The 16,441-nt window shown below is 43.4% G+C and overlaps 1 protein-coding gene across 1 annotated transcript in view; it reads left to right on the forward strand.

Annotated features, from left to right (window-relative positions):
- Positions 1 to 2,717: 2,717 nt before the first annotated feature.
- Cpa6 (carboxypeptidase A6) overlaps positions 2,718 to 16,441 on the forward strand; it is a 371,225-nt gene continuing 357,501 nt past the window's right edge. The window contains 1 exon segment of the mRNA NM_001415862.1: positions 2,718 to 3,011. Within this exon segment, the coding sequence (NP_001402791.1) occupies positions 2,896 to 3,011 (116 nt within the window). The 5' untranslated portion in view covers positions 2,718 to 2,895.

The following is a 16,441-nucleotide window of genomic DNA, read 5'->3' on the forward strand; positions in this document are numbered from 1 at the left end:
TTTATCTAATGATCAATAATGAATCCAAAGCAAAAATAGCATCTTCCTTTCACAAATGTAGTTTCCTTTCTTTTGCTGCATGACAATTTTTATTTTAATAAAGTTTATTTTTTCACTAAAATATGACAGACACATAACCGATAAACAGCATTTCTCATCTTACCACTCCCAAATCCTCTAGGAGATTAATAATTCACTACCTCTTGGTGGCTTAAAAAATGAAGCTTTTATCTTTGAATCTATCTATAACCCCATTCTCTTCTCCTCCTACTTGCTAAATAGACCTCATTTATCACTCATTTTATGGGTGCTTATCTACCCCAAGAGAAGCTTGATCAGATAACCTGGGCCTTAAAAAAAGCAAAGGAGGATTGCTAGAAATGACTTCCATTGTTTGAGAAGCTCTCTTTGATCTTCAATTTTTAGTAAAGCTAGAGAATGCCTCCTGGGTCTCTTTGACTCTTTCGATGGTCCAGGGAATGGTCCCCTGAGTCTCAGAGACTACTGAGTCTATGCAGAATGGGGCTTTTTGGATCTGATCCTGCAGAATGGTTTGAAGATGAGTTTAATCCTTAGTCAGACACTGAACATTCCTAGTTTAGTGCTGTGATATAATATGACAGATTTATACATTCTTCTGACATAATGAAATGTGGAGAGATGAAGTGTTTTATTTACACAGTAACCTCTTATTTCAACAGGTCACTGGCTTCATATAAGCTTTCTTGAGCTCATCAAAAAAGTCTCAAGCATTGCTTTGAGCACTACCCCCCATCCACCAGCATAAAAAGTCCAAAGTGTTAAGCACTGAAGTCCAAAAGGAAAATATAGACACACACACACACATGAACACATACACATACACATGAACACATACACATACACACACACACACACACACACACACACACACACATGCACACACACCACCACCACCACCACCACCATCACCACCATCACCACCTCCAGGAGACCCAGGGACCTAAGAAACTTCCAGTCCCAAAGCACCTTTCTCCTTCAACTGAATACGGGACCAGGCAGAATTCGAATGACTCTCCTCACTTTCCAGGTTCTTCACCCACTCATCAGGTGTTGGTGATCATTCCTTCAGCTAAGCTGTTTGGAACTCCATTCATACAATAAATGAGATACACTCCTGTACTTTGGGAGAAAAGCAGTTTTATGAAGCAACCTGACAAAAATCAACAGAGTTGAGCTCCATAGCAGATTTCCTAGGTTTTGGGAATAGGACACAGAGGGGAAAGATTAATTAAACTAATTCAGGGAGAATTTGAAAATGTCAAGGAATCGTTTTAAATGATCTTGTCTGTCACGAAGCTGACATTGACCCTGTGCTCAGGTAGAGGATACAGAGAAGGGTTATGCTTTCCCCAGCAGTGGAGGGTATAGGAGTTCTGGAAACGACACAAGTATGAGAGTTTGACTGGAATAAAGCTACCGTAGCCCACTGTCTTCTAAATTAGCACCCGTGCTCAACACAAAGGTGACAGGCTGCATCTTCATACCCTCAGAGCTCGGGCAAAGCAAACCCACAATGTGGGGTTTCTGTGTGAGTAGAAGCTTGCGGCTGCAAAGAAAATTCAGAGTCAGTCCCTTCACTAAAACCATGGGAAATTTCCAGCAGCAAATGGCTTGCTCCAACACGTCTTGATTTGTCCCCTCCCCCATAACAGTCTAGAAAAAGGAGAAAAAGCAGGGTTTGTTCTAAAGTCAAGGCTTGCTGCTACTCAAAGTGCAACCAGGGGGGCCTCCACATGAGCCCCCACCTTGAAACACCTCATAAATGCAGACTTTCCCACGTCAGCTGCAATCCTCTTCAGAACAAACCAGTGATTTATAGGCACTATGAGAAGTCCCCGTTCTAAACCAGCTTGGTATCTCAACATTGGAATCCCTGAGGGAGCTTGTCACTAAGTGCATCAGCACCCACCCACCAATGGCACCTGTCCCTACCCACACACTTTAATACTGGGATCACAGACCTGCACCCTGAGACTATAGATGCTGGAGATGTGGACCTGAGCCCTCATGCCTTCCCATTCACTGAACCGCTTCCCCAGTCACTGGGGGATCTTTTGCAATGACAGATGCCATCCTTCTGGAATCTGATTAAAATGTTCAGTTTTCCTAAATGATTCCAAGTGCTCAAGCCACGGTCACAGCCCTGAGAGGCTTCCCAGACCTTCAAAAAAACTGTTCAATGGCCACGATCTGGATACTACCGGTGCAGAGTGAATACCAAGAGCTCCTAGCAGGCTAGCAGAGCTTCTGTTTGCCCACATATAGTTACAAGCCAGAATGAGGCCAGCATTTCACTCCAGGTGCCTAAGCCTCCTCCTTCACATATGAAGTTCCCTTCACTGTGGGTTTCAATCTGGGAAATCTGTTGTGACAGAACAAATCATTAAGCCTGGAATGTCTGTGCCAGTTTGTTGGACTCGTCTCCTACATAATGTTGGCAATTAAGATAAGGTCCCCATGCTATCAAGGTAGCAGAGGAAGAAAGGTTATACAAAAGACTTAGTGATCTCCAGCAGGCAAACAGACAAACCAAAACCAAAGAAGGGTTACCCACAGGCACCCTGCAAAGCCTGCCTGTGAGTCAGCTCAGGGAGGCCCAGCCCCTTCAGGAGAGCCTGATTTAGGATCAGCCCCTGCTTCCAGGCTGGGCTGGGCTGCATTTCCTCACAAGAACCAGTCTTAATAGCAACTCCCCGGCTGCCTAAAGTGTCACATTTTGCTCATTCCCAAGCCTTCTCCCCCACCCCTTTCCCAGACAACTTGCTGGTGAGCAGGGGGTGTTGTGAGCCACCTCCAGCCTCTTCCTTTGGTGACTGCAGTTAAACAACTTTCAACTCCTCTCATTGCAACGCTATGAAGTTCCTCGGGAAGCCCAGGAGCCTCACAGCTGCTTTTCTGCCTGTTTGCTGCCTCCTTTTGAAGATTCTGCAACCAGGGCACTGCCACTCTTATGACAACCGCTATGCTGGGTAAGTGGAGCCAACTTCTTGTGCTGCAAAGCTTTGACTTGTATGAGGGCATTGTTTACCCCCCATGTGCCTCACCATTTTGTTGCTGTTTGTGGTTTCTGTGTGGCTCTGAGGGCTTCATAGTCCCCTCTATAAACTGTGTAAACAGCATTCAGTATTGGTTCAGTTGGCTGAGAAAGTGCAGAAGGCAAGAGTCTGACTATCACACTGTTTAGAGCGTCCCAGTCCCGGCTGCGGCCTCAGAGTTCAATGGGAAAGTGTCTCTGGGGTGCTGTGGCTAGTATCTGCAGTCCCTGCCTCCGTGGATGCTCAGGCTAAAAGATACTGTTATACCATATGAGGTATGACCTGAAAATTAGTGTCCTTTAGAATGGTGCACGCACTTCAGCCACGGGCTATAATAGAACAGTGACTTCTTATTGAAGAACTGAAGATGATTTAAAAAAAAATAAGTGTCAGAGTGATTGTTACATATTTCAAACCTGGGCAGTTCAAATAATTCAACACAAAATAAGCAGAATAAAAGTAGTCAACTGTAAAATGCTGGTATTTTTAAGGAGAAACAGAAGAAAAAAGCAGTTTTCTCCTCTCTGTAAGTTAGAAGGCTCTGAGATGGCAATCTCAGGGAGGCCCAGAGCTGGGACTAAAGCAATGTACCACTGTGTATGTTCTTATTATCCCGAAGGCTTGCTGTGGTACAGACAGCGTGAGCTTGGCTCAGATTTGCAGAGTGCTGTTCTTTGAATCTGGAAATTATAGAATGCCTGCATTTTAGAGAGGAACCTTAACTAGATCCTCAAGTTTGGTGGCTTAAAACCAAGGAGGAGAAGTAACAACCCTGTACCACTCAGTTATTTCCAGTGGGAAAAAAATTAGCATCCCAAAGAAAAGTTGCTCATTTTAGGTATCTTATGTAGAGCTTGTGAGAATCTGGAAGACAGAACTGTGTTTCCCTTTCTCTCCCTATGGAGCTGGATGGTGCTTTTATTTAGTAATCTTCCAAATACAGGATTTACAGGGAGACATTCACCAGCATGATTTTAATTGGAGAGGGAACAAGATCAAGTGGGAAGGTGTTCGGTGAAATAAAGGTGGGAATATAACCTTGAAAATTCCCACCTATATTTTTTTTCTTGAGGCACAGAAGGGCATTTACATCCAAGAGGTTCTTCCTAGTCTCCTGCACAACAAGGCCTAGGCTTACCATCCTGTAATTTGTCATGTGCCTCACAACCCTCCTTAGAGATGCGAGCAAAGAATGCTTAATGACCGACCTGCAGCCTACTGCTGTGGAGGAATTAATCGGACCTTTTGGCTGACGTCAGACCAGATGATGAACATATATCATCAGTTTAGATGTGCTCCGTGTGAGACCGGTCCCCACTCCTCCACTCAGCTGTGGCCCTTGTACATAATTACTTCAGTGTGGCACTCATCAGTCATGAGTTACCGGCTTCCTTCAGCTGAACAGGTGTGCGTCCTTTGCCAAGCACCACTCGGTGTGGGGGGAAGAAGGCCAGCAGCATCTTTTCTGTCAGAATTTTTAAGAAATGGCCACCTCTCGGGGAGATCGTCCTGCCTCCTCTCTTACTGTGCACTGAAGGTAGTAATTGCCATTTCTTCTAGCCTGCAACATAATGAGATAGCCCCAAATGTGTAAATTACCAGATGTCTGAATGCTGGGAGGACCAAAGAGTGAGATGAGCACTGAGGAGGTGAAGACTCTCTCACTACCTGTCCCTCACAATAGACCTAACAATAAGGCCTCCTGAAATCAGAACCATTCTGAGTGCTCCCTCCACGGAAAACAGAGAACTTTAACTCACCTTCAAGATACAGACGTCCTTCTCTCATTACCAAGGACAAATGCTTCTTGACTCAGGAGTGCTTTGCTTTGTTTACTTAGGAACCACTGGGTACACAGTTAGCTCTCTAGGGATTAAGGATCTGGTAGGAAAACAGTAAAATGCTAACGTTGTCTTTGTCTTTGCCACCGCCTGTTTAGCATGGCTGTAAGCTGCCTTATTGTTATTCCTTCATAGGTCGTGTTGATTTTCTTATTAATAATTATGGGATAATCTTATCCCTTATATTATGGAAAAGATATTTGGCAGGTCTTGCCCAAATGCAATCCTATGTGATTGTCATCTGCAGGCCCCTGAGCATGAATTAAAATTAGAATATTCAGGAAAAACAGCAAGGCCCCTTCAGGGCAGCTAATGAGCAGCGGGTCCTCTCTATCCAAACAATAACAGCCAAATAGAGCCAATGTGTAGCAGAGGCTTCCTTGAAGTGTCTCAGGAAATGAGTTTAAAAATGAGTTAGAGAACCTACAGGCCTACAGGGGACTCTGAAGACAAAGGCTGAGACCTTTTTGGGTAACTATATCAGACCACACTTTGACAAGAGACATTTAAAAAGACAGAAGAGAACACAGCAAGGTCAACAATTTGACTCCCAGTCATATAGCTCTACCACTGCTCAGCTAGGGAAGGGCTGTAGGAGCTGACAGCGCCACGTCAGACATGTCCAGCACTTCCATCAAATGGCACTCAGGGAACGAGACTCCCACATAGGCAAACACCACTCTGGCTTCTCTTCTTTCCCCTCAGCTTGTTTTCATGGAAGGATCCGTTATTTACTATATACTGTGTGGTTAGAACAGACAAATAATGGTCTGTACCATAGGAAGTGTGTGGGGGGGGGGGAGGGTGTGTGTGTGTGTGTGTGTGTGTGTGTGTGTGTGTGTGTGTGATGTTCACAGTCAAGAGGCAAAGAGACACGAATACTGTTCTCAGCTCACATTCATTCTGGAATATTAACCTGTGGAGATTTGCTGCCCACATTCACGGGAGGTCCTCCCTCCTCAGCTAACCAACTGTTTCTGGAAACACTGACAAATCCACATGCAGGCACAGCTTGGGTAACTCTGGTTCGGAGATATCGTACTTGAAGTGTCTGCAAGGATGTATTTAGGGTTCTCTCCCAGCTTTGCCTCACCCCTCAAACTGTACATTGCACCCTAACAGCCATTTAGGAAAAAGTAGTGCTTTTACCTTGTTCTGGAAAGAACACGATCACTTCAACAATAAAGGGAAAGCTTTAAAGGCAAAACTGGAAGTTTAATCTCAGCTACCTCCTCTCAGGGCTGCGGGCAGCACAGTGGTCCCTCAGTGCTTGGAGTGTAGGTGGAGAACATAAGAAATGGGAAGAAGATAAAGGGGAGACTTTAGATGCTTTGAAGATGAGAAAAAGTAGGACTAAAGTATCTGTGGACATGGCCCTTCACCCTCACAAGTATTATCTCAATGTTTGCTGTGTGCCAAGAGCATCAACCAACAGTGGATGCCCTAGAAAAGTTGCCAGTGAAGACACTGGTCCCAACACAAAAACCATCCAGGGTCTAAGTGCTGCCTAGATAAGCAGGCTATGGTAAGTATCATGGTCATTGTGCTAACACAGAGGGCTAGGCATCTTTCCTCAGGCTGAGCCCATCCTGATCTCCCAGAACTGCTGGGTCTCCACTATCAGTACAAAAAGGCCTGGTTTCCCACCAATATTGCATGTGGAGACTTGAATATACTGGTTCTCAGTCTGCTTTCTGAGGTCCTCTGTACAGGTCCTTTGTCAATACGGTTTCTTCTGCTCCTCTTTTCCTTTCTGGAGGGAGCAGCTGTGGCGATGCTGCCTTTTCCTACATGACTCTCTTATAATAGGTCTGCTCATGGCAGCTGGTGAGTGCTGGTGGATAGTCCTGAAGCCCTACCCACCCCTCTACTAGTGCATATCTACCCACAGTTCTATAGCCATCTGTGGGAACAGGAGAAGGGATTCCAAGAAGAAAGAAAGACTTTTGAAAGAGTTGTTTCTCAAAATTCTGTGTGGCCTGGAATTAGGGTGTGGTCAATCAAAGAGAAATCAATAGGAAACAGAGTCGCTCAGGAGAATAGACCAGCCCTGGGGACATGAGGTATACTTTATACTTGGCCTTCCCTCCTCTGGTGATTCTATCTCTCAACAGTAGTTTCGACTTCTTTTGTGTTTCCTTGAATGTTCTGATGTTTAGAAACAGGCTTGAGTGTAAGACGTCGGGAATCTGAGAGTTCCTTCTATGTTGGTGGTTAAATCAGAAAAGCTCAAGACTCCACTTCTCTAGGACTGGTCAGTGTTGCCATAACAGACACATTTGTGCCTAGAATGCCCACATATTAATTGACAATGCCTTCTTTCTATCAGAGAAGAGTCCCCTTGGACAGTAACTCGTACATTGGACACTTTGTTCTTATACCATGGACTTTAATGGGGCTATCTGTATTCCTTTAACTATCTTCTTATTTTATTTTCAAAGAAAAATTTGTCCCTAATTATCCCATTCCAGTGAAAGACACTTCATTTGTTCCCTTTTCTCCCTGAGAATGGCTGCCAGCCACCTCTGGAACTACTTTACCTCAGTCTGGGGTAATCTCCTCCCACAGATCTGACTCTAGTCCTTTCTCATACTAACAATCTTACTAAAATAACAAGTGTGTTATTCTCAAAGGCCAACTTTGGGTCTCAAGTGCTGCCTTTGTCAAACCGATTTCTCCGCCTGGCTTTCAAGGCATCTGTAATTGGTCTTCCTCTGTTTCACTCTTGCTCAGAGCCCTGCTCTAATCAGAGAAATAGGGCTGTAGTACTGCACACTTCTAGTCCCTGAGGCAGACAGACCTGAAAGCGTAAGGCAGGCTCATAAATGACAAGGAGTGTGCTAGAGATCTGGGATGTTATAAAGGACGTTTGGTGAGGCAGTTGAAAGGTTGGTTTTGAACCATTCCCCCACAAGGCAGTATGTATGTAGTCTCCAGTACTTTCTGGAAGTTTCTTTTGCTTTCTCTGTCTTAATTATGGTTTCCACTGCTGTGAAGAGACACCATAACCAAGGCAACTCTTATAAAGGAGAACATCTCATTGGGACTAGATTACACCTTCAGAGGTTTAGTCCATTGTCACCATGGTGGGAAGCATGGCAGAGAGCAGGCAAACTTGGTGCTGGAGACCGAATTAGGACTTTCACATCTTGATCTGCAGGCCGCAGAGGGAGACTATGTGTCATATTGGGCATAGCTTGAACATATATGAGACTGCAAAGCCTGCAACCAGAGTAACACACTTCCTCCAACAAGGCCACACCTCCTAATAGTGCTACTCTATGAGACAAGCACGCAAATACATGAGACTATGGGGGCCATATCTATTCAAACCACCACACTCCCCTCCTACTAATGGTGGGGTATTTTTAGTTTTCCTTGTGTGCTGGCTGAAAGCAGAGCTCCAAGAACTGGTTGTTTATCAACACATGCAGCAAGAGCTTTCCTCACATCAGTGCGCTCTGCATTCGGGTCTCCTGCTTTGCTGGCTAAAGACGACGGGCAAGGTTTCTGCTTTCTAATCCTCTGAAGGAGGAGTTCTGAGCCCGTGGGTTGGGACCCCCACAGGGGTAGCATATCATATATTTACATTATGATTCATACCAGAAGCAAAAATCCCAGTTGTGACATAGCAAAGAAATAATTTTATGGTTGGGGGTCACCACAACATGAGGTCACAGCATTTGGAAGGATGAGAACTGCTCTAAACTGGACTTTTTATGAGATTCTCCCTCTCCCTCTTCCTCTCCCTCTCTCCCTCCCTTCTTCTCCCCCACCGCCCCATTCACACAGCTAGTGGAAAGAGGAATGTTTCTAATACCCAGAAGCCACTTTCTCCTCAGAACTTGATCTAATATTGTTCCTTTATTTTATAGTACCAAAACATCTTCTGGGTAACAGCATGAAACATAGTCACTTTCATCTTTTGAAAATGAAGCAGAAGCGTTAATGTCTCATCACTTCACAGCCTAGCTTGGTCTGGCCACAATGCACCAATGTTCTGTCTTAAACAGAATTACAAGCAGAAAACTTGGAATTGCAGCAGAGAAAATACTTGTTTTTGTTGTTGTTGTTGTTGTTGTTGTTGTTGTTTTGGGTTTTTTTGTTTTGTTGTTGTTTTTTTTTTGAGTCTTCATTATGATCAATCAATAAGTAACTAGTTTACTGGGTTGGCGCTTGCTTTGCTAAGTCTACGCCATTCCAACCTGCCAGAGGCCTCTGGGTGTTTTGTTTTGTTTCTTTAATATTAACATAGACTACACGAGAGAAAGTTCCAGGAGCACACTCTGGTTGTTGTCATAAATTTTCTAAAATTCTCAAAGAAGAAATTTGCCTTTGAAAACATGACAAAACAAACTTCTAGGTCGTTTTCTTCAACAAAATCTACATCTTTGCTTTTTTTTTCAACATTTTGAAAATAGTAAAACATTTTCTTTAAGTATCTATTTTAGAATATTGATGGGCTGCCTTGCTTTTGCTTGTTTGTTGCCATAGCAAAGAACCCCTTCCCTTAATAGTCTACATAAATTCATTTTGTATGCATATAAAAATCCAGAAGAGCTCTGGCTGGTTGGCAGTGCTAGTTATCCAGCAGCTTTGACCTGGTCAACACCCAACTCAGAAAAGAGCTTTTTATGAATGTGTGTATGATATATATATATATATATATATATATATCATATACACATATATTCACTTTACATCCCAATATCAGTCCTATTACCCATCACAGGGATCCTCCCCCTCCCCCTCCTCTTTCCCTCTGGGAAGGGGGGGCCCCTCTAGATATTACCTCGCAACTCCCCCCAACCCCCTTAATCCCCACCCACTCCTCCTTATTATTTGGCTTCCTTGGTTCTGTGGATTATAGCATGGTTAACACTTAAAGAAATGTTCACCATTCTTAGTCATCAGGGAAATACAAAAATACAAATCAAAACAATTCTGAGATTTTGCCTTACACGTATCAAAATGACTAAGATCAAAAATTCAAGAGACAGTACTTGCGGGCAAGAATGTAGAGCCAGGGGACACTCCTCCATTGCTGGGGAGGGGGGAGTGCAAACTGGTACAGCTACTCTGGAAATCAATTTGGCAGTTTCTCAGGAAAAAAATGGGGGTAGTTCTACCTCAAAACCAGCTATACTACTCCTGGAAATATACCCAAAAGATGCTCCACCATCCCACAAGGACACTTGCTCCACTATGGTCATAGGAACTTTATTTGTAATAGCCAGAAACTGAAGACAACCTAGATGTTTCTCATGTGAGGAATGCGTAAAGAAAATGTGGTTATTTACATAATGGAATACTACTCAGCTATTGAGAATGAGAACGTCATGAATTCCGCAGGCAAATAGGTAGAACTAGACAATATCATCCTGAGTGAGATTACCCGAACCAAAAGGCATGCATGATATGTACTCACTTATAAATGGATATTAGTCATAAAGTACAGGAAGGAAGCTTTTATGTCACAGTCCAGCCAACGAGAGAATGGAAAGGAAAAACTAAACGTTAGATGTTTAACCTGCCCTTGCTATGGACTAGAATTGGGCAGATGATTTAGGTCGAAGGGGTGCTGGGAAGTATTGCCATTAGCTGGAGGCCAGCTCTGGGAGCACTTGCTGAGGGTCACTAAAAGGTTTGCAGAAGTCCCACAGATACTGGTGACCATCACCCGTTCTCATTTCATCTTGGTTCTGCGGATGCAGAGTTTCACACTTTGAAGTGATTGAAAGTGCATTTTTTTTAAATTTTACAAATGTTCTTTCCAGTCACAGACCAAAGGAACAGAAGGAGACAGAAAAAATATAAACAAACAAAGAACAGCCCAGTCTTTCTGTTTAATACCTGAGAAGGCAGACTCCAGGAAGGCAGAAGGATTTTCAGAGCTGGGGGTTAGGACTACAACCCAGGTCTGTGAGTTCTCGGATCTCTCAGAGTCGACACACTATAGCACTGGGTGACTCTAGAAGTTATCTCAGCCTTCCCTACTTCCTGAATTGCTGAGGATAAGGCCCTATGATTTGGCAAAGCTGAGGGGTCCTTAAAGAGAGAATATTTCATTCCTATAAATATTTGTAGGCTGTCTGTCTGTTGCTAGACTCAGACCACAGAGAAGAAAGAGCAGCTCATGCTCACGACACAATGAATAACTCAAGCGGGTGAACAAGGAGTTTCAACCTAGAGTCCTGCTCCCACCGAGAAAATTCTTCCCGCCAGGTAAGTGCATCAGACGGTCATGCAATCAGACTGAAGAGTGGAGGGAAGGTCAAAGTTGGCTTCTCAGCTGTGAGAAGTTTCTCAAAGGACAAACAGAAATGTAAGAGGATTCTTAAATGTGTAATTATGCTGCCTTTTCCTTTTAAATAGTTGTTACAGAAAGGGCACAGCCTTGTCTCTCATAAAATTAAACCAAAGCCAAACAGTTGAAATTTGAGGATGGCTTTCCAGACCGAGAGGGACCTCAAAGAGCTCTAAGAGAGCTTGACGACGTCTAGATAATCAGAGTTTTGCTTCTCTCTCTGAGAGCAAGACATAAGCTAAGGCTGGAGATGCCGGTGGAAGGAGCAAAATATTTTGTGATCCGTCACACACAATTCTAATCTCACCTAATGTGATAGAATGCTAATATATTTTTATCAGGGGATTCAGAAAAGAAATTAAAAGAAAGTTCTCTCTGGAATCCCTGAGAAGAGAATGCATAAAGGCTGGCACAAGACAACGAAGGCAGGAGTGATTATAACCTGCAGCTGCTGCAATGACAGAAGAGAGGCATGGAAGGACCATTCAAGTAACAGAGCTGCTACAATTAAGTAATTAGATAGATAAAATAGGGGAGTATAGAAAATGATTCACATTTAGGATCGAGTAATTAGACCAAAATCTTTATAGAGAAAATATAAATAATATGCAAACAATTTCTAAACACCTGGTAGAACACTCTGGAAGTGTGCATTGACATGAAAAGAAAGTTGAAAACTGGAGGGGGAATGTCAGAGAAGAGACTAAAGAAAGGTCCAGAAAGTAAGAAATACAGAAAATGACCATTAAATGAATGTTGGGTGGTAACAGAGAGCTCAGCACAGCCAAACACCAGGCAAAGCCGGGAGAGCCCTGCAGAAGAGGGGAGGACAACAGTCCAGGACACCAGGAGAGCATGACCTACAGAATCAACTAAGCAGGGCTCATAGGGGCTCACAGAGACTGAAGCAGCAATCTGGAGTCATCCTGGGTCTGTGCTTGGTCCTCTGGGTATATGCTGTTTGCATAGCTTGATGTTCTTGTGGGACTCTAACAGTGGGAGAGGGGTGTTCTGTTTTGTTTGCCTAAGCCTAGGACCCTTTTCCTCCTCTTCCTGGGTTGACTAATCTAGCCTTGATATGACTGGTTTTCTTTTCCTTCCTCCCTCCCTCCCTCCCTCCCTTCCTCCCTCCCTCCCTCCCTCCCTCCCTCCCTTCCTTCCTTCCTTCCTTCCTTCCTTCCTTCCTTTCTTTCAAAGGTAAACTGAGGAGGAGGAATCTGGGTGGTGGTACAGGGTGGAGGGAGACTGGAGGCAGGGAACACTTGTGGTTGGGTATGTAAAGAATCCAATCTTAATTAAAACAGCGAGAGAGAGGTCAGTTACCTTAGTTATTACCAGGTGGTGGTTCCATAAAGGAAGTCATGTGATATCGTCAGAAATACCTGTGGTCAAATGGCTGAAAATACAGAGCAGAGTGAAGACTGAATGGAATATGAAAAAATTAGCATTAAGTGTGGACAATAAGTTCTAGTGGCTTATTGATCCCTGAAAGGAAAGTGGCCACAGGGGGACCATGCCAAACCTCCAAACCTCAAGCCTGAAGGAACCCTTTGCCGTTTTGCTTTGAATTAAGGGAGGAATGGCGTTTGTCCTTGTGTCATGTCAGGAGACAGAAAGAAGAGTGAGAAGCTGTAGGTGAAGAGCAGGTCAAATGAGTAGGGGACTTGAATAAAGGAGCAAGTGTTAGGTTCTGGATACTCCTGAGGGAAATGAGTCCTTTAGAAGCCTCACCACTGATGGCAAAGAGGATAGTTCACAGTAGAACCATGCCTTCAGCTCAGGGATTTCTTCTGGATAGTTTCATGTTACTTCATGGGACAAGCAACATCGCCTATAAACTATCACTCTGCTTATAGCAGATAAGCATATTCACAGAAGGACAAGGGTGTGTGTGTAAATACATCTGTGTGGTATCACAACATAAGTCAGACAAAAGGAACCAACATCCCAGACCCTACCCATTCTTTAACTTTCTTTTCTCTGTGTCTAGAAGGCAGACTTCTCAGCCTATGTCTGGACACTTTCTCTAGGACAATGTAGGCAGAAAGAGAGAGAGAAGAAAAGTTAGAAAATTTCTTCCCTGCCTCTTGTTTCTGGCTTCGTGTGGTGCCAAGGTTTGATGGTAGCTGGATGTTGGATGAACATCTCTGGCTGGCCCTTACCTTCCATAGTCCAGTTCTCTCCGGCCTCTAGGGTGTAATGCTGCTATTCCTCAGACCCAGGGACCACTTATGTTTGTGTGCTTTAGCATCTCTGGACTGTCCCCTCCTGTCCTGCTACCATCAATCCTCATATTGTTAAATGGATTTAATTGAACCAATTGAGGAGAATTTCTCTCTTCTGGTGAAACAACTGGAATGGAAGACACACACACACACACACACACACACACACACACAGATATACACACACACAAATACATGTTTAAAGATTTGTTCTAGAGCAGTTTCTGGGCTCTGAAATGAAAAAAACAAAAACAAAACAAAAAACAAACAAAAACACCAAAACATAATAGCAATGCCAAAAGGGTAGGAGACGACAACTAGTAATTTCTATTTCTCTTTCACTGGAGGAAATGGCGTAGTCCTTTGTAAATCAACATGCAATGCATGGTACAATATTAGATGGTTATGCTAATAACTAATTGGAAAGCCTTGGCTTTCATGTAGTTGTATCTGGTTATAAAATTGACTGTTTTCTTCCACATTTCTAAGGGATTAAGTTAAAAACAGTGAACTTTTCTTAGGAAGAACTGGAAATACCTTCTCCTGGTCCTTCTCCCAACATCCATCCGCCATCCTGCCTCCTTCCACATACTGACTGCTGATCACACAGTAGCCATCATTCCTCAGCTAACATGGGGTTAGGCTCTTTAGTATGTCTGTTTCTGTCTTGCAGAGAGCCCGTGTGCTCATTTCTAACCCCTGAGAGCTTATGTTTTAATTAAGTAGTTTAGTAGAAGGATAAAGAGAAGGAGCGAAAGAGGACTGGCGAGAGGGCTGGCACATGAGCAAGTAATCAAATCAAAGGAAAATGCCCAGTTCCGGGTCACCACTATCCCCCCTGGCTTGTCTCTCCTGTTGTTTTCTCGACACGCACACCTTGAACTTTTAAGGTATTTCAGTCTTAGGTTACTACCTGCTAAAGAGGAGACTTTCAGGGTGACACCCATCTATCAGCAGTTAAGAACTTGGTTTATTTTTGCACATATAGAATCTTCAACCTTTGAATGCATGACCTCAATGGCCATATTTCCATTTCCCCAACATGCCTTTCAGAATTTCTGTATTTTATCAGCCTCATTCATGAATCAGATAAATGTCTGCTAAGTTCCTTTTATGGTTTCTCAGATTTGTAAATGTGGATTTCTCCTATCCATCATGACTGTAGGGGATGCCTGATGTGATAACAGCACATATGGTGTTAAAATTGCTAAACATCCTAGAGGTTGGAGGCCTTTGAGATCTGCCAGGATAGCTAGTTGTTTAGAGCTGATGGAATATTTTCTTATCTGGAAGCTTCTAAACACTTAGCTTACTGGGAAAGTAAAGAAGATGATATAGAGAATCCATTTCTCCTAAGGTTTCCGACCTCTGTGAAATACAGTAAAGTGATTACTAGAAAATCAATATAATAACACACAAACATACATGTATATACACACATATATGTACACACACATACATATACACACATACATACACACAGACACACAAACATATACACACATACCTACATATATACACACACACATAAACACACACACACACACACACACACACACCTGATCAATATTGTTTATTGTGACTTTTTGCCTAAAATAAAAAATAGTTTTCCTTTACCTATAAAACCCGGTTTGCTCCCCATTGAATGAATCAGAGAAAGAACTGGAAGAGCTTGAAGGGGCTCGAGACCCCATATGAACAACAATGCCAAGCAACCAGAGCTTCCAGGGACTAAGCCACTACCTAAAGACTATACATGGACTGACCCTGGACTCTGACCTCATAGGTAGCAATGAATATCCTAGTAAGAGCACCAGTGGAAGGGGAAGCCCTGGGTCCTGCTAAGACTGAACCCCCAGTGAACTAGACTGGTGGGGGGAGGGCGGCAATGGGGGGAGGGTAGGGAGGGGAACACCCATCAGGAAGGGGAGGGGGGGAGTTAGGGGGATGTTGGCCTGTAAACTGGGAAAGGGAAAAACAATCAAAATGTAAATAAGAAATACTCAAGTTAATAAAGATAAAAAACAAACAAAACAACAACAACAACAACAACAACAAAAAGGTTTGCTGAGATAGTGCCTTAGCTACCTAGTTACTCTAAGTATCTCAAATTACTTCCGCCTTTCCCTGTATCTTGCCTTTCTACATTAGTTAATTTTTTTCTTGCTACAACAAAATACCTGACAAAGGAACAAAAAGGTTTATTTTGGCTCGCAGTCTGAGGTTACACACTTTCTGGCTGGGAAGGCACAGAAGCAGGGGCTGAGAAGCTGCCACACTGTGTCCCCCGTCTGGAGTCAGAGGCAGGTAGGGGTGATGCTCTTTTCCTTCTTTTTATTCTTTCTATTCAGTATAAAATCACAGCCCATGGGACAGTGCCAGGACATTCACAGGGGCTCTTCCTCTCTCTGATGTGCCCAGAGGTATGTTTCCTAGGTAACTTTAAATGTAGGCAAGTTGACAATAGAAATTAAGTATCCTTCTTCCCATTTCTGATCCAAAAATTTTTACTAATAAATAAAAAGAAGGGAGGAAGATGGGAAGTGGAGCAGATAGGGAGGGGAACAGAAAGGAAGGGCACACCTATAAATAAGGAATGAAAATGTCAGTGTAGTAGGTCACCATGTACTCTTGACTGACAAGATGGAGAGCCACAGTGTCTTTTCTGTGTCACCACACTTCCATCCCTCCTGATACAAGCTATAAAGGTGCTTTATCTCTTCTTTTTCTTCCAAGGCATCTCTCATCCTTTCTGTTGGCACTACTGATAGGCAGCCTGCACATAAGAGACTGATTTAAAGCCAAGGAAGCCCAGAAGTTAGATGCTAAAGAGCGCTGCTTCAGGTAGTCCTGAATAAAGCACAATCTCTTGGGGGATTTACATTCTAAAAGGATGATTGAAAATTAATAAACCATGGTGTTGAGCTCTGATAAGGGCTATGGAGAGAGATAAAATGCAGAAGGGGGATAAAGAATGTCAGAAGAGTGGAT

Source organism: Rattus norvegicus, chromosome 5, assembly GCF_021556685.1.
Source record: "Rattus norvegicus strain SHRSP/BbbUtx chromosome 5, alternate assembly SHRSP_T2T, whole genome shotgun sequence".
Lineage (NCBI taxonomy): Eukaryota > Metazoa > Chordata > Mammalia > Rodentia > Muridae > Rattus > Rattus norvegicus.